Source organism: Meles meles, chromosome 7 (assembly GCF_922984935.1).
Source record: "Meles meles chromosome 7, mMelMel3.1 paternal haplotype, whole genome shotgun sequence".
Classification (NCBI taxonomy): Eukaryota; Metazoa; Chordata; class Mammalia; order Carnivora; family Mustelidae; genus Meles; species Meles meles.
Genome location: NC_060072.1, coordinates 9,860,366 through 9,886,611, shown reverse-complemented (window position 1 = coordinate 9,886,611; position 26,246 = coordinate 9,860,366). Strand labels below are relative to the sequence as shown.

At 55.1% G+C, this 26,246-nt stretch overlaps 1 protein-coding gene across 3 annotated transcripts; it reads right to left on the bottom strand.

The window, feature by feature from the left end:
* Nucleotides 1-456: 456 nt before the first annotated feature.
* Nucleotides 457-26,201, bottom strand: BAIAP2L2 (BAR/IMD domain containing adaptor protein 2 like 2). 3 transcript variants are annotated; one of them, XM_046013893.1, is made up of 15 exons: nucleotides 25,869-26,201; nucleotides 25,316-25,525; nucleotides 24,071-24,146; nucleotides 23,167-23,253; nucleotides 22,642-22,703; nucleotides 12,350-12,421; nucleotides 12,007-12,123; nucleotides 11,086-11,232; nucleotides 5,279-5,431; nucleotides 4,838-4,976; nucleotides 4,473-4,692; nucleotides 2,206-2,328; nucleotides 1,713-1,920; nucleotides 1,093-1,136; nucleotides 457-936 (listed from the first exon to the last, which is right to left on the bottom strand). In XM_046013893.1, the coding sequence occupies exons 2-15, from the start codon at nucleotides 25,364-25,366 to the stop codon at nucleotides 861-863; spliced, it is 1,575 nt and encodes a 524-aa protein (XP_045869849.1). In that variant the 5' UTR covers nucleotides 25,367-25,525; nucleotides 25,869-26,201; the 3' UTR covers nucleotides 457-860. The 3 variants fall into 3 exon arrangements, with proteins under 3 accessions (XP_045869849.1, XP_045869851.1, XP_045869850.1); XM_046013895.1 differs by lacking the exon at nucleotides 23,167-23,253 and having other exon boundaries at nucleotides 25,869-26,198; XM_046013894.1 differs by lacking the exon at nucleotides 25,869-26,201 and having other exon boundaries at nucleotides 25,316-25,736.
* Nucleotides 26,202-26,246: the final 45 nt, after the last annotated feature.

Genomic DNA, 26,246 nt, shown 5'->3' with positions numbered 1-26,246 from the left:
TCAGCTCAGTGCCTCGCCTGCCCCCCACCCCCAGGCCACATTCCAGGAGGGGCTTCTGAGGCTTTCGCTGGATCAGGCTAATCCAGGTCGGAGAGCCTGGGACCGAGAGGGCGGGAGGGGCCCGAACAAAGGATGCTGTGTCCCTGGCTGCTCAAGGGTGACTTGCTGGTGGTCCCAGACCTTGGCCACTGCCACCCCTCCCCCTCTGGAGAGCCCCCCCACCCCCTGGCACTTCCACTCTGGAGCGACAGAGAGACTGGGCCAGAGGTGGGTGGACACAGCCTGAGGGCTTCAGGGCAGACCTCAAGATTTGCTTCAAATGGGCGCTGTGAGGGGTTGTGCGTGAGCGAGGCAATGACCTTTAGGACCTCTTGGACTCCATTCTCCTCTCCAGCGGGAGGCCTCCAGCCCCACCCCCCACCCCTGTGCCCCAAATCAGACACCACCAGTCCTGCACTCTGTCCTCTTGCTTTATTTCTCACCGTTTACAAAAGTTAAACAGGACGACATATGCGGGGCGGGGAAGCAGGTGCACAGGGGCTCCTCCCTACTGGGGCAGAGAACGGGGAGGAGGTTGGGGTGCACATGGCAGGCCCCCAGGGAGAGTCCTGGGGCCCTTGGAGGGGAAGAAATGGTCCTGTCCCCCCGTTCTGCCTGCTTTATTTTGAAGGTCTCGGACCCCAGGCCAGGCCCCTTGGAGCTGCTCAAGCTGCCGGCACGGTTTGGGGCGGGGCAGCCACCCCCGGGATCAGGACCCCCGGCTTCTCGGGTCCACTGCTGCTGCTGCCGCCGCCAGCTCTGGGCAGCCCCCCGGGCAGGTGTGGGGGGACGACCTCGGCCCCCTGCCGGAGGAAGGAGTCTCAGCGGATGAGGGGCGCCGAGCGGTCGTTGGTGACGGTGGGACGCAGCTTTACTGTGGCAAAGGGGTTCGTGCCCCTGTGAGGGGAGAGGTCAAGGTGAAAGGGGCCCAGGTCGCCAGCTGCCCGCTCCTACCTCCTGCCTCCAATGGCCACCTCCACTCACCCCTGCCTCGTCTCCCCCCACAGCCCTCCTCTGAGTCCCGTCCCCTCCAGCTCCCAACCTGGAACTCACCGAGGGAAGAGCTCTGGAGGCTGCTGCTCCCAGGACATAAGTTTCTGCAGTGGGGGTGGAGGGAGGGCGAGGTTTAGGGGAGAAAGGGGCAGGGGAGCCCCTGCCTCTGCCGTTCTCCATTCCAGGAAGGCCGAGGACTAGACCCGTGGCCCCGGGCAGTGCCAGGCTTCTGGGACACAAGGCTGGGTGTCCTGAAGCCCAGAATTCTGTGGGTTTCAGACACGAGAAGCCTGGGCCAGAGGACCACCCCCCCAGGCTCCAGCTACTCTCCCTACACCCCACTCCTCACCCTGGTCCTGCCCAGTCAGCTCTGGTCCCAGCTTTGACCCAGGATCCTGGTCTTGCCTCTCCTGGGAGGTGGGAGGGACAGGACTTTTCCAGGGCTCCCAGCAGGATGACGGAGGCTCCAGTCCCTGTCCCCCTCCCTAGACTCAGAAGTCCATCCCACACCTCCCTGCAGATGGGTAAACTGAGGCTGGGGTGCGAAGGCCCCCTGCCAGCCAGCCAACCAGTGACCAGGCAGGGAGGGTTACCTGGTCTCTGGTCTCCCCGCCCATCGGATGAGCCCAGGATTGGGGACAGGCTAGGTGTGTGCGGGGCAGGGGTAGGGGGGCGCTCACCTTGACATCACTGGCCACCCCCGGGCTGCCCATGCTGCTCCGGCGGCTGTCAGGCAGGGGTGTGGGTGCGGGGCTGGGGGCGCGGCTGGGGACGCGGGTTGGGGTCCGGGAGCGGGACTGGCCATCCCAGTACTCCGAGGGGGCTGTAGAGTTGCCCGGCCGGTCCAGGAGGTCATCAAGGCTGTGGCTGCCCCGGAGCGGGTAGGATCTGAGTTCAGAGGAGGGAGGCATGGGAAGGGGGTCACACGTCAGGCCCCTGCTGCACCCCGTCCCATCCTGCTGGCATCCCACAGCCTCCTCCCTTGTACCCAGGTGAAAGGAGACCACACGGGCTTGAAGTCAGTCCCAAAAGGAGACAGAGGGATGGATGCAATGACTTTCTCCTGGGGGTGGGGGGACCTCCTCTTCCAGGGTACAAAGGAGGCTGCGCCCACTGAGGACAGCCACTCACACATAACCCCTTGGGGAGTGGGGCCACACCCCTGACAGGTACCTGGAAGGAAGCTCATTCATAGGGCTCATCGGGTTCATGGAGGTCACTGGGCTCAAGGGGTTAATGGGGCTCACGGGCACCTCCTCCAGGGGCTTCACATAGGCCTCGGGGAACCAGCCGCTCCTGAGGGGTGCAGGCAGAGGGGCCCATAAGCAAAAGGCCCAGCGACAGTGGTCATAGTGCCACTCCCGAGAGCAGTTCCGGAGCCGTGCCGTGTGCCAAGCCTGGCTCGGAGGGCTTTGCCCAGACTAACTCATTTAATCCCTTGAGATCTTTCTCGACATGCAAGTCCATGCACCCAGCCTCATATCCTGCCAGGGGCTGGATTGCCTCAGGAGACACGGCAGGTCCAAGGAGGAAAGCAATGTGTCCAAGGACACGCAGCAACCCGCTTCATTCCCTGCTCGCGGAGCACCCACCCCGTGAGGCCCACAGGCAGCCGGGCAGAGCTCCTCCGCGCCAGAGGCACCCAGCCCAGTGGACGGACAGATGTGCAAACGGATGATGACAAGGGTGACTGGGAAGGGGACAGGGCAGGGGCTGAGGACCACAGGAGAATGTACGAGCCCAGAGGAAGGGGCGCCTGAGCCCGAGGTGCCTGACTGCCAGCCCCGTGCCCTTCCCTGCTCTGCCCCCACTGCTGCTCTTGGAGTCTTTGTCTGGCTGGAGGCTCATTACTGCACCTCCGGAGAGGCTGGGGCTGCGGGAGAGGCACTTCGGTCAATGTTGCTCAGCTTTTTCAGACCCCTGGAGCCCCTCAGGTTCTTGCAGAGCCCTTGGGAAAATATTCTCCAAAAAGCCACCTGAGACCCCAAAACGCCCAATCAACAATGTTCTCACCTAAAGGTAACTGGAAGCGATTTCCACTCAAACTGACGGAATAAAACCATTTCCTTACATTTTACCTCTGCTCTCACTATAAAGGGCCTACTGACAAAATCTGCCGTCTCCTTCCCCGCCCGGTGAGGCACAGGGAGGACAGCCATGTTCCCGGTGAGAGCGCGGGTCTGGGTGGTTTAACACTCGGGTCTGGGGAAGTCCACTCCACGCCACTTGTGGGGAATTTCAGGGCAGCCTCTACCTTTGTGGGTCCACAAAGCAGGGGTTTCGAGCCCTTGTGTTTGTAGCCATCTCTCCCTGCCAGCCCATGCTTCCGTATTGGTCCAGTAGTCCCCTGCCATCTTCCCTCTATCCACGCCTCACCCATCCACGACCCTGTGGGCAACCACCCATGGACCACTGGTCCCCAAACCACCCATCAGCTCTTGTCAACCTGGCTGCCCCCTACCAATTCGCTCACATACCTTTCCAGTCACCCCTCAGCTGGTGCACCCCACCTCCATGCATCCGCCCCGCCCCAACCACTCAGCTCATCCCCGCCTACCAACCCGCGTCCACCTGCCCACGGAACCAACTCCCGGACCGCCTTCCACCTGCCCGCTGCCCGCAGTCCCACACCACGCTCCTCAGCCCTCTGCCTGTCCCCGGTCCGCTGACCCACACCACCACCCTTGCAATCACCTTCATGGGCACCTGCTGACTCCTCCTTCTAAGCCCTCATTCACCCCTTATCATACCCTGCAGCATGAATGGCAGCGGGCACCACGCAGTCTCCTGCCCATAAGGCCCATGGGGGTCACTGCCTGGCTCCAGCAAGCTCCCACCGCCCCCTTTTTCTTTGGCCGGAGAGTTATCCTTGCACACTTTTTTGGCTTTCAACCCCTGCCTTCCGCCAGCCTTGCAGTGACCACAGCGTACTTCCCCACCTCGAGCGACCCCTCCTGGTGTCAAAACCAAGCCCAGTTTGCAATCTCTAAGGTTCTTCCCTGCCCCTGAGCCTGCAACTGAGCCTGCGAGGTCCCAGCCTGGCCTCTGGCTCTGGTCTGGGGGAGCGCCTCCACGTCCACAGTCTCCGTCAGACCTCCAGGGGCTCTCAGGGTCCAGGCAGGAAGCTGCTTCTCCCTCCATGTGGGGCACAGTTAGCGCCCAAGCAGTGGGGCTCCCGCAGTGTTCATACAAGTGAGAGAACCTTCCCAACCCTCCCAAGGGCCTGTCCTCTTCCTACCCCGGCTGGCTGGACTAAGACACCGAGGGCGGTCCGGGGTGGGGGAAAGAGAATTGTCTGGGTCCCGGGAGTGGAGGTGGCGGACCGAGGGGGACGAGTCACCGTCGGGGCAGGGGAGCCTGCCAGACCTCCGTGGGCGGGGGGGCGGGGGGGCTCCCTTCCACACACCCCCCCGCCCCTGCACCGCGGGGGTCCCACTCACGCGGAGGAGCCCTCCAGCTTGCCGTAGAGCCAGCCGTTCTGGGCCTCCGGCACAAGCACCTCCACGACATCTCCGGCCGAGAAGCGCAGCAGCGTGTGGTTGGCGCCCTCCGAGTGCGAGACCAGGGCGCGGACCCTCCGGGCGCCCCCGCCCCCGCCTCCCGGGCGCTCCCCGAAGGAGTTGGAGCGGGAGCGCTGGGTGCCGCTGGCGTAGAGCGAGGCTGCGGGGTGGGGAGGGGGAGCGCAGTGGGTGGGCGCTCCGCCCCCGCCGCGGCCACCTCGGTCCCTCTTGCTGCAGCGCCACCTGCCACCTCCGTGCCTCTTCCCGGGCCCCCGGCCCTCCCTCTGCGCTCCGGGGCCACTCACAGGCGGACGGCGTCCGGGGCAGCGACCGGCGATCGGGCTCCAGCTGCGACGCGGACCTCGCCTCGACGGGCTCGGGGCCGTAGGAGCCAGAGCCGTGCCGGCTGCGGGGGGAGCTGAACTCCGCCAGGGGCCTCGGGGGCTGCGAGGGGAGACGGGCAGGGGAGGGTGGGGCGGGGAGGGGGGCGCCGCGGCGGCGCCCTAGTCCAGCCCCCACCCCCAGTCCCGGACGTCGGCGGCGTAGGGGTTCTCGGGCCGGCGGCCCGACCACCACGGGGGCGCCCAGATCGCGCCGGGGCGGAAGGCCGGGCCCGGGGGCGCCGCGTAGACAGGGAGACTGGGGGGCAGGAGGCTCCAGGCGGAGGGTCGCAGGCCCCAGGGCGCCGCGGAGGGTGCGGGGACCGGCGGGGGCGCGAACGGCGGCGGGGGCGCCCAGGGCCTCACCATGTCCAGGCGGGTGGGCGTCAGGCGGCCCGAGGGGTAGGGCGGCCCCAGCACGGGGCCCAGCAGGCCCGGGGAGTGGGCGCGCGACGGGCTGCGACTGGCCTCCGATTGCTCCTTCCACAGCAGCACGCGGTTCTGGAGCACGCCCCGGGCCTGGCCGCGTGGGGACACAGGCGTCAGCGGCTCCCAGCAGCCCCCAGAGTCCTGGGGCCCCAGAAGCGGCACCCTAGACCTGGGAACTCGGGCGCCCCCGCAAGCGGAGGATAACTGGATTTTCCAGCTGGAAGGAGCTAGAGATCGCGTTGGTGTCACTTGGGATTCGCCCACCGCCTAACCCTCTCCCTCTTTTGTCGAAGGCCCCTCAGTTTTCCTTGAGGTGCTTCTCCAGCTCCTTCTCTCTGTCTGTGTGCTTTGGCCGGGCTCTACCACTGCCTAGCGGTAGGCTTAGAACCCGGGCCTGGCCACTTGCCCAGAAACTGTGACGGAAGAATCCAATTCCAGTACTTATCCTGGAACAACTGGAAAAATATTTTCTTGGACCTCATGGGTTTTGCTAAATAGAGTGAAGCCAACACAGGAAGCTACAACTAAGAGAAGATGGCAAATTTCCAAAGACCTGACTTCCTGGATCCAGCTATACCTGAAGCCCTTGAACTTTATAGTAACTCAAGTGGTAAGTACCTTTGCTGCGAAAGCCAGTTTGAGTCATTTCCTGGAAGAGGCCTTTCAAATAGTTTTCCCAATCTATTCCTTTTAGTCTACATAAGCGTCCCTAGTGTCCCTGGTACATGGGCATCTAACTCTGAATACTTTCAAGGACGGGAAACTCAGCTGTTGACCACACAGTCCCTAACAACTTGGGGCTGGGAGGGCTTTAAATATCACACCAGCTACGTGCATGAATCATGTTTTTAAGTTTCTGTATTTGATGATGTTTTGACATCCTGGGCCTTTACCAATCCTGCGGGCATTGTCCCTCCCAGGGCTAGATAATTCCTAGAGATAGTAAGTGAGTTGTCCCTGTGACAGCACCTTTCCATGATTCTTTCCTTCTGTCTGGCCCAGCTGGTAAAAATCTCACAGGGATCTCAGGCAGCAAAACAGAAGCCACTCACATCACAGGAGCAACTAGTCCTACTGGTCATTAATCGGACACCCCCTTGGCTGCCTTGCTTAACTAATGAACAAAACAGCACAAAGCCAAAACTCCAAAGGTCTTTGTGTGCTGGCCACAAAAGCAGTATGCAAAACAACATTAGGTTTTGCATACCATATTTTTAAAAGGGTTTTTGTCCAGTTTGAGAACATTCAATGGAAAGCACCTGCCAGGGCCCTAGGGTGTTCTGGGAGTAAAGGCCACAGCACCAAGCCCCAGCCTGGACAACATCCAACTTCCCTGTCTTCCCTCAGCCCTGCCTCCAGGGAGCTTCGCCTGTCGTTGGGAAGAAACACTGTGCCGGCTTTCAAAACCACAAGGAGACCACGGGAGAAGTTTTAAAAACATTTATGGAGCGGAAGAGTCATTCTAAGTATGCTACAGACCCCATAGTCTAGAAAAGACCGATAAATTTGACTAAATAACAAATTTTTTTGAACACGGCAAAACCTACAGTAAGCAACGTCAATTGATAAATGACAAATGGAAAATATTTGCAACTCATCACCAAGAAAGGGGTAATTTCAGTAACATATAAAGAGCTCCTAGAAATGAATAAGAAAAAATGGAGGGAAAGAAGATGACATGTCCTAGTAAAAGACATCCAATGGCTTGGAACCATGACAAGATCTGTCTTTCTTATAAGAAAAGTATAAAATAAAATCACCCAGAGATGCCAGTTTTATCTTGCTGATTAGCAAAGATTGAAAAGTTTGCTCTCGCACTGTTGTCAGGAGAAGGGAATCTCCTACATGGCCGGCAGAAGGGTAAACTGGGACAACCAATGCCTGTATTCTTGGAGTCACCACTTCTGTTCCTCGGAATTTATCCTGGAGCTAGACTTGTACAAGTGCAACAAACGTGGAGAAGCTGAGGGCGAGGTGGGCAGAGGCATGTTATTGACAAGATGTGGACTCAGCCGGGACTGGGTATGAGAGGCACGTGAGAGTGACCCCTTGCTGAGCCCAGCCCTTGTTGTCCTTTTAATCTTGTTCCAAATCTTGTGCATTCTGCTTATAGATAAAGTGATGGGTAAATATTTATGCTTGACTATCTTAGGAGTTTGATCTTACGTGTCCTAAAGTCCAGCTGGGTCAGACAACATAATACCTGTTCCCCCACCACCTCATACCTAGGGGAAGCCTGGCTCATTCAAACCGCAGCCCCCTCCAGAGGGGTAATCACTTAGCAGGAGGCAGCCAGGGGAGAAGTCAACACTCCCCTTAACATTGGAGGTTAAGGGGCGCCTGGGTGGCTCAGTGGATTAAGCCGCTGCCTTCGGCTCAGGTCATGATCTCGGGGTCCTGGGATCGAGCCCCGCATTGGGCTCTCTGCTCCGCAGGGAGCCTGCGTCCTCCTCTTTCTCTCTCTGCCTGCCTCTCTGCCTACTTGTGATCTCTGTCTGTCAAATAAATAAATAAAATCTTAAAAAAAATTACTCAATTAAAAAAAAAAACATTGGAGGTTAACTGTCCAGGACACAAGCAAGAAAGGAGCTTCCCCCCAAAGAAGGTACTCAAACAGTCAGGAAGTAACAGAAAAGATATTCAGCATCACAAGTCATCAGGGAAATGCAAATCAAAACCATAACAAGATACCATTTGACATCCACTAGCATGGCTAGAATCAAGATGACCGACAATAACAAGTGTTGGCAAGGATGTGGAGCCATTGGAAAGCTCATAGGCTGCCGGTGGGACTGTGAAATGGTGCAGCCACTTTGTAAAGCAGTCTGGAAGTTCCTTAAACAGTTAAACACAGAGCTACCCGATTCTCAGCAAGTCGACTCCCCTATAGCCATGAGGAATGAAAACATGTCCACACAGAAACTTCTACAGCTATCCACTGTAGCATTATTTATAACAGGTGCAAAGTAGAAACCACCCAGATGTCCATAAACCAATGAATGGATAAATAAAATGAGGGGTCTCCAGACAACGGAATAACATCTGGCAGCAACAAGGAACGAAGGACGGATATATGCCCCAACACTGAAGAATCTTGCTCCTGGCAATGTGTCGTGGGAGAAGCCCGTCACAAAGGACCACACATTGTATGATTCCCTTCATATGAAATGCCCAGAAGAGGGACATCTCCAGAGACAGAATGTAGATCGTGGTGGCCTGGACCGGAGTGGGGGGTTGTGGGGGGATGGGGGAGGGTTGGGGAATGATCATTAAGGGGTGCTGGGGTATTTAGGGGGAATGCAGATGTTCTAAACTTGATTGTGGTGATGGATGCCCAAGTCTGTGAATACACGAGGCTCCACTGAATTGTACGCTTTACATGGATGGACTGGATGCCGTGTGAATTACACAGCAGCACAACTATTTCAAAGAAGAACAGGCAGTTCCTCCCTAGAGCATTAGTCCCTGGGAGAGAGAAGGGGCTGGAGGAGAAGGCTGAGCCGCGAGCCGGGGGCTGGCTGTGGTGGGGACAGCCGGAGGATGTCAGCCGGAGCCGAGATCATATGAATGGAATCATACAATGTGTGTGTGAGGCGGGGGCAGAAATAGCTCAAACTACAGAACAAGGACAAATGAAACAGACGTGGTGAGGGAGGAGGTCATAGATGGGGAGTTCTAGAAGGAGAAGAAGGAATGACGGCAGAGAGAAGAGTTAAAGAAACAGAAGAGGAAACGGCTCCCCAACCTGAAGAAAGACCCGAGCCCGCAGAGTGGGGAACACCCGAAGCACTCATCTAGGGGACACCCAGACAAATTCCCGAGTCCCCAGGACTCCAAGAAAATCTCCAAGCATCCAGAGAAAGAGGCAGTAACTTAAGAGGGAAACAGGACAGACCAGCACCCTATTTCGTACGCACAACATGGAGCACCAGAAAACGGGAAACGTCCTCTTGACCCCAGGAGAAGAAGCCCACAGCTCTGGAGCCCTTCAACCAGCCGACATGCCGCTCAGCACTCGGGGTCAAAGTGAGACTTGCACGTATGTGTGGGTTCAGGGGGCACGTCTGCAGAAAACATTCAGTTCATCAAAACAGAGACCTCAAGACAGTGGGAAAGGGAAAGGAGTGAAAACGGTGGTATCAGCATGTCTGATCACGTGGTTAGTGAACTGTCAGTGCGAGGGGCCATGCACCGGGCATTGGGACTATACATGGTCTAAGTGCAGTTTCTCGAAATGGAAGGATCATGCTGCAAAGAGAGGACCCATGAGAGTCTAGAACTGAAAGTCCTGAAGTTTTTTGGCAAAACCAAGAGCTGGGGGTCAGGAAGGAGAAGGGGAGGAGTAAGGCCACATATTAGAGTGCCACGGAGGACAGGAAAATCCTTCCCCAGGCCTCATCTTAAGAGATGGGGGACCACCATGGACAGAGTAGCACTGGGGGGGGGTGTCAATATATTTTAGGAAACACAAGAGATGAATAGATGTTTTCATGAGGGTCACGAGGTAAGGTCATCACGAAGAGAGATGAGAAGAGCAGTAGGATTTGCAAGTGAATAAAGGGGAAAGGGCATCTGTGGTAACAACCAAAGTGCCAAGAGTAAGGACGGGAGAAAAAGAGGAAATGACTAACTAAAATAAAACAGGTCTATCCATTGTTGGGTAGAACTGGGAATGAACTGAATTCCTCTATTTGAAGATATAAGCTGTCAGACTGGTCAAAAGTCAAAACTGAGGGGCACCTGGGTGGCTCAGTGGGTTAAGCCTCTGCCTTCAGCTCAGGTCATGATCTCAGGGTCCTGGGATCGAGCCCCGCATCAAGCTCTCTGCTCGGCAGGGAGCCTCCTTTCCCTTCTCTCTGGCTGCCTCTCTGCTTACCTGTGATCTCTCTCTGTCGAATAAATAAACAAAATTTGAAAAAAAAAAAAAAAAAGCGTCCACAGAAGAGAAAGGAAGGTAATTTTAATCTCAGACAAAGTGAAATGAAAAGCATCAGGTTGGATTATGAGATGTTAAATACATAAATGGCGACATTTACAGAGAAGTTATGATAGTTGTAAACCCAACAGCACTGAACAACATGGTAGTTAAATACAGAAGGCAAAATCCACTAGAAAGCCAACAGGAAATGAGCGAATCTGATTGGTCTAGCAGATGGAACAGAGCAATAGCACAGAGGATTTAAACAATATGATGAAAGCAAAAAGGCCATAACTAGATGTATGAATTGATGAATTTGCAAATGGTGAGTCTATACAAGGAGGAATGAAAAATAAAATGGTTCGCACATGAGTGAATAAAGGCATGAATTAGTGAATGAACGTGAGAATAAAAATAAAATAAAAATGGGGCACCTGGGTGGCTCAGTGGGTTAAGCCTCTGCCTTCGGCTCAGGTCATGATCCCAGAGTCCTGGGATCGAGCCCCGCATCAGGCTCTCTGCTCAGCGGGGAGCCTGCTTCCCCCTCTCTTTCTGCCTACTTGTGATCTCTCTCTCTCTCAAATAAATAAATAAAATCTTTAAAATAAAATAAAAATCATGAAGGAATAAATGAAGGAATTTGTATCTGATGATACAGATAAACACAGAAACAACCAAAGAGATAGGGGGAGTAAACAATGAATACTCACAGAGAGGAAACATAGAAGGAAATGGGTGAAGGGAGGGACGTCCCGGAGGGTAGCCAGCTCCCAGAGAGCCCAGGCCCTAGGACGGCTCTGCCAGCTGTCCCCCAGCCCCTGCTCACCCGGCCAAAAAACTGCAAGAAGGTGTTGGAGAGCAGCAGGTGCTTCTCGGCCAGGAAACGATAGCGCCGCTTCTCTTCCAGTTCAGCTGCCCGCTGACTCTCAGACACGAAGGCTTGCATCTGTGCGTGTAGCCGGTTCACACTCTCCTGTGGGAGAAGCGGGTTCGGGCTGGAGGCAGCGAGTGGATGCCTCATCCCACCCTCCGTGAGTACCAGCCAGCTGAAGCCTCCTGTCTTTCCTGAACCAGCCGTGTCTCCTCCTGGAGGCCCTCCCCGGAGCACCCAGCTCATCGGAGCTCCCAGGCCCACCTCTCACGGGCATCAGCATCCTCCAGACCCTGAGCTCTGTGTCTGCCCAGTCGGGCCCTTCTCACAGGCAGGGCTGGTGTCTGAGCCGTCCCTCTGCGCTCAGCCCACAAGCGCGGAGAGGGACCCAGGGAGGGTAGTTTAAGGAAATGTGAACAAGTTGATGGAAGTCCCTACTTGGGAGGCTAGATTCTGAAGAGGAGGGGTAAGAACTCAGTAAAGGAGGTAGAAGTCTTGGAGACCGAGGCCAGGAATGGGGCCCTGAACTTGGGAGGAGGACTGGCCCTCGCCAGGGGCAGGAGGGAGTGGAGGATGGCATGGCCGCTGGGGAGTTACACCTTGGCTACCACAATCAGGAGCAGCATGGCTGATGGCCTTACATTTTCTCCGAGAAGTAGAAGGAGAGCCGGGCGGTGACCGTGCAAGGATCAGCGCTGAGGTGGGCCTGAGGGCCAGGGGTGCCCACCCGCCTGGGGCCGGCTGACCTCCCTTGTTATGCTCACCACAATGCGTGGGGTAGGAGGCCCTCGTGAAGTTGGGCCGGCGCTGGGCGGGGGAGCTCAGGACGGTGTCAAGGGGTGCCCCCCGAGCCTGGTTTCCCTCCAGCCCTTGCACCTTCATCTCTCGCACGTTCTTGTCCCTCTTGCGTTCCATGCGCCACAGCTCAGACATGCACTTCTCCAGGTTGGTGGCTCGGTGGTGGTACTCCCTCTCGTAGTGCTGGCGGCTGTCCTTGGGGAGGGTGGAGAGAGGAGGGAGACCCCCATGTCAAAGAGCTCAAGACTCCGGGTCCACTGGTCAGAACACTGGACAGGGTCCCGGGGAGCTTAGCTGGCAACACGGACATCCTGGGGCCAGTCAATGCCCAGCACAGGGCTCGGTGTGCTCATCCACCAAATGGGGAGAGGCTGTCTTGCCTGTGATGGGCTGGGGGGCCAAGGTGGGTGGCCATACTTACTTGAATGAACTGCAAGTCCAGCTTGGTATTCTTCTCCATGTGCTGTAGCAGATCTCCGTGGAATGTCTGCACCTGTGTGGAGTGCAGGGTGGGGGTGATCAGGGTGATCCTAATCATTCCCAGGCCTCGGCATCCCTCACACTGCCCAGTCTAATATAGCCCACTGTGTTCCTAACACACCAAGAACCCGCGCAATTGTCAGCGAAAATGGACATGAGACAAGGACCTGGTTGGAGGGAAGATTAAATGGTTTGATATGCAAACAGGTCGTGCAGTAGACGGCTGGCCACACACCCTCCATAAATGTATGAGAGTCTTCTGGGTCTTAGTCCCAGTCTGTGCTTTGATGATGCCATTCCTGCTGCCTAGAATTTCCTACCGGACCTCAAACACCAGCTTCCCTGCCCCCACTACCGGGAAGTCTCCCTGACTTCGCCAGCAGAATCCACTGTGCTCCCATTTTGATTCCGGAATGTATATATGTTTATTTGTTTACTTTTTGTTCCTCTAGCCACAGGACAGAATCTCTTGCTGGGCCCCTGGTCATAGCCTCTCAAGCCGCTGTGGGCATGAACCTCATCTGACCATTCTCTGTATCCCCAGCACCGTGGGCAGGGCCTGACCCACTGAAATTGCTCACAGCTATTGAGGTCTTAGCTGAGGGGTGGCTGGTTTCCATGACAGGTGAGACGGAGGAGGCTGACCACCTGGGTGACCAGAAAGCCAGGGAAGGCTACTGGACTCAGGCTCAGAAGAGCTATGTCCTCGGAATTCTGGTTCTGCCTCCAATTTGCTCTATAACTTTGGACAAGTTGCTGTCTCCTCTCTGGGCCTCAGTTTCCCCATCTGTAACAGGAAGGTCTTGGCTAGATGCTCTTGAAGGTCCAGCCTTGTAAGCCCGAAGAGCTTTGATTCTGTGAGCCTTGGTGCTCCCCCGGCACCTTCCCCTGGACACCCCCATCAGCATTCCTTGGGTCACTGTGTGTTGTGGGGACATCAGATCTAAACCCTTCAGCTGCACACTTTGCCCTTGGGCTCACAGGGAGCAGAAAGGAGTGTCCCCCATCCTGCAGGGGACCTCTGCCCCGCCTCCTTTGTCTGTACCCTCTTTGCCCTCCCCCCAGAACCTGCAGGGGATGCTGCCGGGCTTGCTGCAGCAGGGGTCCCCAGGCTGTGCTGTAGGCAGGTGTTCTGTGACTTGGGGTACAGCGTTACCCAGAAGAAGAATGCCGGTAATCTTCTTCCAGTATTCAGGGAAAACCAATCAATTATAAACGTTGCCAATTTTACATTTTTCTCCTGCAATTGTTTCGGAAACCCTGGTAACTGCTGGTCTGTAGGGGAGCTTGCTTGTGGCCCCCTCAAGGCCATGCCTTGAACCCCAAGCCATGGCTGTGTGTGTGTGTGTGTGTGTGTGTGTGTGTGTGTGTGTGTGCGTGTGCGTGTAAGGGGGTCGGTGTTAGGAACAGTGCCAAGACCCCATATCTGCCCTTGTCTACTGGATCCGGCACCTGCGGGACCTCCCAGGGCGGCCCACAGGGCACTTCACTCGCCCCTCCTCTGGCCCTGCTTCCCACTGAAAAGGCAGCCCAAGGTTTCTGCTTGAAAACCAAACGTGTGTTCTTGAAAATCCCCGTATCCTGCAAAATTGCCCAAAACCAACAACAGGGCTTATGGGAGATACAGGGTTGGAGCAGACCCGCAAAAGCCAGGTAACTTTGTAACCAGAGCACTCATAAAGATGCTGAGTGGTACCTGGAGACAAACTTGAACCACACCGAAGGCTACGGAAAATATCTAAAATGCACAAAACCCACAGAACGGATGCACCAACTCCGCCTGGGTTCCTGAAGAGCCGGTGTGCTGAGATAACGCGGGAGGGGCAGGGGGCTGTCACAAAGGTGGGCAAGGGAAGTAGTACAGCCTGACCCCAGCTGAGAGCCCTGGGTGGCTGGGAGCGCTCTTCCCAGGGAGGCCTGGGAGCACGAGCTCTTTTAAAATGTCCTTAAGGGGCGCCTGGCTGGCTTAGTCCTTAAGTGTCTGCCTTTGACTTGGGTTGTGATCCAGGGGTCCTGGGATCCAGCCCCGCACTGGGCTCCTTGTTCAGCGGGGAGTCTGCTTCTCCCTCTCCCACTCCCCGTTGGTATTCCCTCTCTCACTATCTCTCTCTCTTGCTTGCTGCCAAATAAATAAATAAAATCTCTTTTAAAAAAAGTTCTTAAAATACAGATTAAAGGGCTCCTGCTATCAGTGCAGCAGACAGGCTGGGGACTTCTCCCTTCTTCCTAATTCTGGTTGTCCTATCCATCCCACTCTCGCCTGGGAGACCTGGCTTATGAGAAAGCCACCTTCCATGTCTCAGATGTCACTCCTTCTGCTTCCAGTCGGGTATGAACTGAGTCACCCCCGTGGATGTGTGTGTTAGAATGAGACTGCTTGGTTGTAATTCTTCCCATTGCTATGGCTTGGCTACGATCACCAATTAGATGGGACCCAGGCAATACCAGGTCAATGGAAAGTCTTCATTAACTTCCAGAAGAATATCTATTAAGGGGTTGATAATGGATGTGAACTTGAGCTCTTGCTTTGGGGGAGCCATAGGACTATCTATTAACAGGTGGCTTCTGAAACAAGGAATTCACCAACCCCAGGCAGACTGAGGAATCCCCAGCAGGTCAGAACAGAGACTATCCTCCCCTGCACCCCCTCTCCCAGCATATGCTTCATTAGCAGGTCCTGTGAGCCCCTCAGTACAGAAGCTGAGAGCAGACCCAGACCGATGGTGGAAAACACGCACTGTAAGCTCTATGTTTTGAGTTATTCCAGTAACTCGCAAGAAATCCTTTTGACACCTATACAGGAAACTCCCCCCTGACCCCCACCCCAGAAGAATTGTCCCTGTGAGCTGACCCCACTCCTGTCTTCCAATTTACTCTTGAGCCCCCTCTGGTCAGACTATGCCTCACCACACCAATTAGAATGTTCTCGTTGAAATCACTGACTCTCCACGTCACAAAGTCAGCTCACAGGACTCCTCTGACGCATCCTGTGGCCATCATTCCGCACAGTTGACCACTTCCTCCCCCTGAAACACCTTCCTCCCTTGGCTTCCAGCCTACCACCCTCTCCTAGTTTTCCTTGCACTCTCCCTCCCCCATCCACCCCACTCTTCTCTGTCATTTGCCGATTCTCCCTCACCTCTTGATCACTCATGGCCTATTTCTTTCCCCACCTACACCCACTCCCTCCATGAGCTCATCCGTCCATATGCTCAGGACTCCCAGACAAACAACCCAGCCTAGACCTTGACCCCAAACTCCAGCCTCATGTACATACAACTGATACTCACATCTCTAGATGGTTTTCTAATAAGCCTCTCAAACTGACCATGTCTAAAACTAAATCCCTGATCTCTCCCCTCCACCCAAACTGTTTCACACTTATTATTTCCCACCTCAGATAAAGGCAACTACATCTTTCCAGTTGATCAGGACAATATGCTGGAGTTAGTCTGACTTTCCCTTTTCTTTAGCAACTGACATCCACTCCATCAGAAAATCTTACTGGCTTTACATTCAGTCTGATTTCTTTCTTTCTTTCTTTTATTTATTTGACAGAGAGAGAGAGATCACAAGTAGGCAGAGAGGCAGACAGAGAGAGGGGGAAGCAGGCTCCCTGCAGAGCAGAGAGCCCGATGTGGGACTCAATCCCAAGACCCTGAGACCATGACCTGAGCCGAAGGCAGAGGCTTTAACCCACTGAGCCACCCAGGTGCCCCTCAGTCTGATTTCTTCTCAACACTACCACTGCTGCCACTTTCTCAAGCCATCTAACCCTCCCCTAGATTATCGCCATAGCCTCTAAATTGGTCTTCCTGCTTCTGCTTTTGCCCTCCACTGCTGATATTTTATAGTTAGTACAGGAGCCAGAGCAACAGGTCAAACAATGAACAACTGGAGGATGAAATGTAAAAATTCCAATTATAATAGTGAAAAAAGCCATATTATCTAGGAACAAATCTATCAAAAGATGTGCAAGACTGCTATCCTGAAAATGACAAGGTGTTCCTATGAGAAACGAATAAATGGAGAGGTATACCATGTTCATGGATCAGAAGTCTCAATATTGTTAAGATGACCATGAATTTATAATTTTTTTTGAAGTAGGCTTCACTCCTAATGTGGGGCTTAAACTCATGACCCTGAGATCAAGAGTTCCATGCTCTATTGAGCCAGCCAGGTGCCACTATGATGGCCATTAAATCATAGATTAATGCAATCCCTGTCAAAATTCTGGCAGGTTTTCTTAAAGGAATTGACAAGCTGATTCTAAATATGGAAATGCAAAGGATCTTGACTATGCAAAATAATTTTGAGAAAGATGAACAAAATTCTTAGACTAGTTGATTGGTTTTAAAAGATTTTATTTATTTACTTGCCAGAGAGTGAGGGAGTGAGTGCACAAGCAAGGAGTAAAACAAGCAGAGGGAGAAATAGTCTTCCTGCTGAGCAAGGAGCCCAATGCGGGACTTGAACCCAGGACCATGGGATCATGGCCTGAGCAGAAGGCAAATGCTCAACCCCTAGTCAAACACCCCTAGACTATTTGATTTTAAGATTCACTATAAAGCAACAGCAATTAATACAGTTGTGGTATTGATATAGGGATAGATGAATATATCAATGGAACAGGGTAGAGAGCTCAGAAATAGACCCACACATAGAACAACAAATCAAATTTTGACAAAGACACCAAGTCAGTTCAATGAGGAAAGCGAAGTCTTTTTGAAGTGGTGCTGGAACGACTGAATGTCTATACAGGGGGAAAGAACCCCTGATTCTACCTCACTTCATACACAAAAGCAAATTTAGGATAGATCATAGAAATAAATGTAAAGTCCAGAACTTAGAGCTTCTATAAGAAAACTTAGAGTATCTTTGCTGTGGTAGTGGGCAAAGATTTCTTAATTAGGATATAAACACAAACCACTTTTTTAAATTGTCAAAGTAGGGATGCTGGGTGGCTCAGTCGGTTGGGGGTCTGCCTTCTGCTCAGGTCATAATCCCAGTGTCTTGGGATCAAGTACCACTTCAGGCTCCTTGCTCAGCAGGGAGCTTGCTTCTCTCTTCGCTTGCCTCTCCCTTTGCCTGCTGCTCCCCTCTGTTTGTGCTTACACACTCTCTCTCTCTCTGACAAATAAATAAAATCTTTAAATAAAATTCAAATGTCAAATTAGCAGAGGCAGGTGTTTGCTGTTGCCATAGCATTAGTCCCATGAATTGTAAGGTAGTTTACAGAGTTTAAACAGATTCTGCCTTTTGCAAAATGAAAACAATAAAATAGACAAATCGGGCTTCCTAAAAATGTAAAAGTTCTGCTCATCAAAGACACTATTTAGAAAATGAACAGATAAGCAACAGGTTGGGGGGGAAAAAACCCTGCACCATGCATATATCTGATAAAGGACTCCTATCTTTTTTTTTTAAGGACTCCTATCTTGACTATATAAGGAACTCCTATAAGTCAACAATAAATATAATGGGCAATAAATATGAATGGGCAAAGTGCTAATGTCCAATAAGCCCATTAAAAGTCTTTGATCATCGGCATACACAAAATGAAAACACAATGAGGTACTGTTCCGCACCTTAGAGAACAGCTAAAACAACAAAGACGGACAACATCGAAGGTTGGCAAGTGTGTCAAGCAGCAGAAGCTTGCACAGATCGCTAGCGGGGCTGCGGCTAGCACGACGACTTTGGAGAGCCCTTTGGCAGTTTCCTATAAAGCCAATATATGTCAACCCCATGTCCCACAAATTCCACTCCCAGGCATTTACTCAAGAGGAATGAAGACATACATCCACAAAGACTTGTATGGGAATGTTCACAGCAGCCCTAGTCATAGTACTCCCAAACTGGAAACAACCCAAATGACCACCAGCAGAAAAAGAGATAAACTTCCTTCGGTGGCATAGAAGGCAATCAAACAGGATAACGCGCCGCTACCCGTGACAGCACGAAGCCATCTTACAGACATCATACCGGGTGAAGGAGGAGAGTCACGGAGGAAGACATATGTACAATCCCTGTCATACGAAGTCCTAGAACAGGAAAAATGAATCTCCATTTTGACAGAAATCAGACAGTGGGTTGCCAAAGAGGAGGAAAACTCGTTTTTAATGAAAAGAAAGAAACGGGAGCGAACGTTAATGGGGACAGTGTTTGGGGGAAGGGGGTGATGAAAATAGTCTAACATTAGATAGTGGAAATGGGTTCAAAGCTCTGCGACTACATTAAAAACTTCTGAATTGTATACTTAAAAGGGGTGAATTTCAAGCTGATATTTTATATTTAATATATAATAAATACAATATATATGAGAATATATTTTCATATATTATTGTATATATAGATACACCCATGATAGGAGTTCTATTACGGGCTCTATTCTTGGTCCAGGTATTAAATCATAACATCTCGACGTGTGTGGGGGGAAGAAATGAGGAAAAAAGTAAACATAGCCAAGAGGAAGGGACAGATGTTGAGGATAAGTTGCAGAGATCTAACATACAGATAATAGGAGTTCCTGAAGAAGAAATGCAAAGACAGAGAACAAAAACATTCTAAACACTGTGATTCAAGATAATGTTCCTGAAATTTAAAAAAAAGTGATTTAGAACTACTTATTGCAAAAGTACACCATGGGACTGGTAATGTGGACCCAGATGGGCCAATGCCAAGACACGTCTAGAAAAATTACTGGACTGAAGAAAAAGAAAGAAGAAAAAAATTTGGGCATCTAGGCTGAGAAAGCAAGTAGATATTTGATGGGAAAAATAGATCATTTGACTTTTCAACAGCAACGTTCAACATGCCATGTCAGAAGCTGACCGGAATGTCCAAATGCTTTCATTCTCTGTATCCTCGAGAATCAGGGTTCTTTTTTTTTTTTTTAATTTTTAAAGGATTTACTTATTTGAGACAGATAGAGAGAGAGAGAGAGAGAAGGTATGAGCAGGGGGAGAGGCAGAGGGAGAGGGAGAAGCAGACTCCCTGCTGAGCCAGGAGCCCCATGCAGGGCTGGATCCCAGGACCCCAGGATCAAGACCTGAGCCAAAGGCAGACGCCTAACCATCCGAGCCACCCAGGTGCCCCGAGAATCAGGATTCTTGATGAAGACCAGGAACAAAGGAGACGCCATGTAACCCATAGGAGGCTGAGCAAAGGCAGCCGGAAAGCCATTGAAACTACTAGGGTCTTGCCCAAGAGACTCGGGAGCCCCACTGAGGAAGCGTCTAATGGCCAAAGAGGGAGACGTTTTCAACTTGGCTGAAGACAATAACATTGCAAAGGACTGAAATACATCAGATGTGTTTAAATCTACAAATACTGATGGTACTAAAAAATACTACAATAATGGTGTGAGGAAAACACTACAGCCAATGGGTCATCTTCAGAGGGCGACAGGGAGCGCATTCATGACCTTAAAAGCTAATGAGTGAGGGGAACGACTAAACCTTGATCCTGCTTCTCCCACACAAAATGTGCCACTGGCAGCAAAGAGCACGCAAGGAGGAGCGCCTCCGTATAGAAATACCCCGGTTAATGGGTAAGAGCATCAGAAGAGCCCTGAACTCCCGCTGTGGGGATGGGTCTGGACACGCTGAGCCTCCATGGTTGTTAATATCACGTGGCTGCAGACGCGACGTGGCTCCCGATGGAAGAGCCCAGAGCTCTCTGCGGTCTTGCCAGAGGGATGGAAGAGCCTGGGTCTGACCAAGCCCCTGCGTGCAGAGGACAGAGGAACAAGCTGAACTACCCCAGGAATGCGAGATTGGAAGTTTCCAGATGGCAGGAAAACCAGTCCTAGGGCCTCAGGACCTTCAACAGACAAATCGTAAGGGAAAGAAGGGGATCTGTTGATTGGGAAACTCAAAGGCATATTTGGAAAAAAGAGACGGCATACAACCAAACTCCAGCGTCTAGGGACATATGCCCGAGTGGTCAGCTACAACGGAGCACAAGGGAGGGTCGGATCTGTGGTCACTTTTGGAGGGAGGCGGGGAAGAGGGGCTGTGATCTTGACAGGGGGCACAGGGAGGGGCACAGTTCCTGACCTGGATGGTGGTTCGCCTTAAAACGATTCCTTAAGCTCTAATTTGCTGAACGAGATGTTCTCTCTCTGTGTTTTCGTTTACAATTAAGAAAAGTCAGATCCTGTCACTCTTTGGCTGTGCACACTCAGAAAGGCCAGAGGCGGGTCATGGCCACACCACAGGGCTCTCGTCATAGCCGAGCGTCCCCTTCACACGCACCTCCGCCAGCCTGTCCAAGCTGTTACCTTGGCCCAGAACGCCCTTCCCACACGCGTCTCCCTGGCTAACGCCCTCCACTCCTCCAGGCGTCTCTCAGTGTCCCCTTCCTAGGGCAGTTTCCTGGAATATTGGTCCAAAACTGCAGCCCTCCAACACTCACTAAGAGTCTTCCCTGCTCTGTTTTCCTCCGGAGCATGTTTCGCGTCTAACCTGTCATGTATATACTCATTGTTAGTCTTAGGTTTTGTCTGGCCCCTCTCTTGGGGAGGGCGAGGGTTTAGTCTGCTGTGTCCTAACGCCCAGCACCCGGCGGTGCAGAGCTGTCGAATGAATGAGCCCATGGGCCAGGCAGCGTCGGTGGTGCTGGGTCCCATCGGCTCTGGCCAAGGGCCCTGCCCAGGTGTCTCAGCCAAGATGCCAGTGCCCAGAGAGGACAGCTCTCCTTACAGAGACAGCCTGGGTGACAATTGTCCTCATCCAGCCCAGGTGTGCCGTGAGAGACACAGAGAGCCATCAAATCCGAGGATGGGAAGCCACAGGAGGCCAGCACGAGCTGTGTTCTTGATTCCCCTCCTGAGCCCTGGGACAGGGCATGGCTAAGCCTGAAGCCTGCTGGTGTCCCAGAGATGGGCCCGGGACCAGGCTTTTACCCTGGGCAGATGGACGCACGTTTTTCCGCTCCTGCAACTGTTCTGCATTTCGACAGGGTAACCAAACTGCTGCGTATTTTCTGCTGTCCCCCCAAAGCACGCCCTGACTCCCAAGGGTTCCCCACACACACGTTTGAGAGCCATGTGCTGTCACAATGAGCTGACATTTCTTCCCGAGCTTTCCAAGACCTGTCGCCACCAAGCCCTCTCCGGCTCCATCCCAGCTCGCCATCCTTGGCTCCCCTCTAGCCCCACGCCCCCTGGGGATGCCCTCTCCTCTCCTCCCCGCGTCGCCAACCCCCACTCTCTTTTCAAAGCTTGTTCTTTCCATCCAGAGTCAGTGAAGCCCTGCTCGGGGCCAGGCCCTGCCCCAGCCCTTGCAAGGCTCCCAGTCTTGGGAGGGATAGAGACAGGCTGCCAGGTCCTGCTGCCCGCTGGCCCCGTGAAGATGGGTGGAGGGCAACTAGTTTTACGAATTCCCTCACAAGAGTCCTGCCGGTAGTTATGATTGTCTTCGTTGTACAGACCGATAAGCCAAAGGACAGAGAGGCTTGTTCAAGGTCACCGGTCAGGGGCAGGTGGTGCTGGGCTGAGAAGCCAGGCGCTGCGGCTGCAGAGCTCGCGTTCTTGACCGCTGCGCGCTAAGAATGCATAGAAGCATCCGCTAGGGTCTAGAAGAAGCAGTGAGCTTGTCCACGGGTCAAGGGAGGCCTGTAAGGCGCTGGCCAGCAAGGCTGGGGCTCCTTCTAGGCTGAGCAAACAGCATGAAGCCTGCCCAGCGGTAGGAACGCCAGGCTGTGTCTGCACAGGGCCGCTCTTCGCGGACGGGGGGGTCACAGGGAGGCTGCTGGGTCGGCAGGGCCTGGCATTCCTCACTGAGAAGACTGGGTTTAGTTCTGTGGGGTTTTCTCATGGGTGTGACAAGGTCAGGTGCTGCTCCCTGGGAGCATGGAGGGCGGGGCTGGAGGACCAGAGAGGAGCAGCGCCTGGCCACGTGCACTTGGGCCCTTTCTCTCCCTAGCTCCTGCACTCGCTCTGGAACTGGGGGCAAGGGACTCGATCTCTGAGACTCAGTTTCCCAGTCTGTAGAATGGAGATAGAAGCGGCGGCTGCGTCCTGGGGTTGCTGGAGGCTGGAACAAGCTGCGGCAGGTGCACACGCCCCGCACAGCCTGGGCCTGGCAGGTGCCTGGGACACTTGTGCCTGTGTGTCACTAAGGGCCACAGGGAGCCCTCCCTGAGAAAGGCTGTGGGGGGGCTGGGCCAGCGTCTTCCTTGGAACGCAGCCCACTCCCGGGCATGATGCCTCAGGGCCGCACTACTCACCACCGCCTCCAGGTCGGAGTTCAAGTGCCGCTGCGTGTCCGACATCTGCACCAGGATCTCCCCTGGAGGCAGGGAGAGCGGCCTTCAGTGGGGGCAGCCCGCGTCCCCCACCCTCCTCCTGACAGAAGCTGCCGCAGGGGCTCCCCGAGACGGCATTTGGGGGCCGAAGTCCAAGGATTTCCCATATGGCTCTGGGAGGATGGCCATGCTTGTCCCCGCACTGGAACAGCCCCTCAGGGAGTGGCGGGGAGGGGCTTGGGCTCCAGAACAGGAGTCCAGGCTCTGGGCTCGCCCTGGGCCACCAGGCCTGTGGCTTGGGGGAATTTCCGGGAAGGGTAAGAACCAGAAAGGAACCCTGTCTGGGATCCCCAGCTGGCAGGCCTGGCTGGCCCCAGGCCTGGGGGACAGCACCAGGGAGATGAAGGGTCTGGGCAGCAGGAGGCGGCCCCGGGTGGACTCGGGGCTGGGAGGAAAGCCCCTCCAGGCTCTAGAGTGGGGGCTCTAGTGGAAGGGGCGGCGCCTCACCCAGAATCTGCGAGGTAGAGCTCTGCAGGGCCTGCTCCCCGATCTTCTGGATGGCGTTGAAGTACACCTCAGCCGCCTGGGACAGAGCTGCGTGGGGACAAGGGGTGCCCATAGCCCCGGCCCCTCCTCCATCTGCCCCTGCCCTCTGGAGACCCCTCCTGGCAGGCGAGGGTGCGTGGAGGGGACAGGGGGGTGCAGAGGCATCTGGGAGCCGGGGGGTGTCCTGGGTGGTGTGCATGGATGCGAGGTGTTGGCCAGGGGAGGAAGCAGGCGTGGAGTGGGGCCCAGGACAATGTGTGTCCATCACGGGTGGGGGCGCAGGCGTCCGTGTGTACCCACGGAAGGGTGCAGGCAGGTATGGTGTGGTGCACAGGTATAGGGACGTGGGTGGGGGGCCGGGCTGGCGGAGCTGGGGAGGGGGAAAACAAGCTTTGACTCCAAAGTCCTGAAAGGCAGGGAGGGCTTGGGTGGCCCTCGGCTCCGGGTGTGTCCCTGGCTTATCCTTGGCACAGAGGGTGGCAAGCCCTGGCAGGGTGATTAGCCTTGGTGGAGCGGGGGTTGCTGGGAGGTGGGGGAGGGGCGGCTGTCGGTGTGTGGGTGCGGGCACCAGGCAGAGTGAGGACACAGGGCTGCGGCATAAAGCCAGGCTCGCCGAGCTGGGCCTGGGTGCAGCCGTGGGCTCACGGGGCACATCAGGGTGACATACAGAGGTGTGTGCAGTTGGGGCCGTGGAGGCCGCCGGGACCAGGCGCTGCGTCTCTGGGAGCACCTCGGGGGCATCTGAGCAGCAGGCAGAGGCGGGTGTGGGGGGTGTGGATGACAGTGCTGGGTGGGAGCGTGGAGGGACCAGGCGCGCGGGGACAGCGCAGGCAGAGGGGCTGGGGGCCCGGGGCCGGACACTTACCATGGAAGGCCCGCAGGTAGTTGTTCCCGAGGTACACCAGGTTCTCCAGGGCGGGGTTAAACTGGTCTGTGATGCTCTGGAGCCCCAGGCCACCGGGAGAGAGGGGGAGGATGGGGAGAGGGAGAGGGAGAAAGGTCCATGGGCACAGGCAAGTCACCGGGCCTCAGGAGCAGGGACCCCTGCCAGCCCCATAGAGGAGCCTGACCCTAGGGGCGCCTGCCTAGAAGCGTGGAGTCAGCCCGGATCTGCGACAGGGGCCTCAAGGCCATCTCCCTGAATCCCTGTTCCACACCAGCTCCTGCTCACATGCCTGCCCAGGCGGGAACCTGCTCCCAAGACCATGCATCTAGAAGGTTCTCCTCCTCCCACCAGGAGGAGGCTTGTGGTCTGTGGCTGCCCCTGGCGGGGTGTGCTCCAACCCGGCACTGGGTCCAGGCCTCGCCAGGCTGGACACAGGGGCATCCAACAGTCACCTCAGGGGGCAAGGACAGATCTAGCCCTCCTCAAAGAAGAGCCCATTGGCGGCAAGGCTGTGGCAGGGTCACAGACCACCTCAGGCTACAGCCAGTTGGAGAGTACCCTCGGGGTACAGAGGACCTGGGGCAATGACTTAGACTTGGATCTTTGTTCAAACCGCAGAAGCCTCTCTGGGAAGTTCAGAGACCTTGAACAGAGTCTTTAACCGTGCTGGTCTTGACCTTCTCATCTATGCTTTGGGGTGACTATTTTCTATCCTACAGGCAGGGCGTGTGAGGCTCACACGGGAAAGGGTCCTGCACACAGGAGGTGCTTGATAAAAGTCTACAGGGACAGCGGCAACCCCTTGGGAGTGAGGTAGAAAATTTGAATGAGGGGCTCAGAAAGGAGAGAAAGACAGAGACAGGAAGAGAGAGAGAGAGAGAGAGAGAGAGAAGGACGCCCCAGTCCTAGGCCAGGTGGCTTGCGGGGCTTCCCTGTCGCTCCCCCTGCTAGTCACCCTGGGCCCCATCCTGCCTTGGTCTAGCATCGAGGCAGGCTGTCTCAGTGGGCCTGTTGCTCACTGTGTGACTGTGGACAAGCCACGTCCGGGCTAGGTGGCTCACTGCCCCCAGGGATCCCCACCCTTGAGCCCACAACCCCGCCTGGCCTGGGCCTTCCCTTCCAGAACATGCTGCAGTCATGCTCACACTCTGTCCTCCAAAGCCGGTCCAACCTTCGAGCCCCAGGAAGGGGTGCTTGGACCTGGGGCCCGGGCCACACGCTCACCTTGTAGATAGCCATGGTGGACCTGTAGAACTGGTCCATCTCGGGGGCCATAGAGTGGGCCGCAAGTCACGTGCCGGGCGGGAGGCTGGAGGCGCTGGCAGGGCCGGGAGCGGGGGGCGTCGGTCCCCTCCTGTGCCCACTGCTTTGAGGGAGCGAAGAAAGCGGCAGAGTGGGACCTGAAGACGGAGGCCCTGCCGCAGGTGGTGGCGGCTGGGGAGGAGGTGGCAGCTTAATTATTCACCAGCCAGGGATGTCAGAATGCGATCTGGGGCGTAACCAGACCCGGGGGAAGGCATCCTGTGACGCGGGCAGGTTCGTGTGACCTGCCCTTCAATTATTTACCCCTCGGAACCGTGGGACGGTGGGCACGCGTGGATGCGGGCCACTGTCTTAGGTCACCTCCTCCTCCGGGTCTAGCTTCCCCCAGGCCAGCGGGGACCCCTGCCCTCCCATCTGCCCACATTGGGCATTGCCCAAATTATAGGGCCAGAGCTGTTGGGGGCCCTCCCCTAGGACCCTCCTTGACAGGTCCAGCGCTGGAGGCTGAACGTACCACTGGGCATCATGGCTCTCTGGTCTTCTGTCTGCCCCAAGCCCTTCACGCCGCACCTCGAGGGCCGGGGCTCCCCCATCGACTGCTGCCTACCCACCTCCGCTCATGCTGGCAGCAGGAACCCTAGAGCCGCACAGACCTGGGACAAAGCTTGGCCCCGCTCACGGGCTGTGTGACTATGTCCAAGCCCCCTACCCTCTCTGGGTCTCATCTCCTGCTCCAGCAAATGGAGCTCACCCTCACCTACCACTGTGGGCAAGTGGGCTTGGCAGCTGCCTCTGCAGAGCTTCACTTTTGGCCTGACCAGATTCGGGTAGGCCTGGGGAAGAAAAGTGGTGCCCCACCCCCCACACTGGGGGAGTCCCGGACATAGAGCAC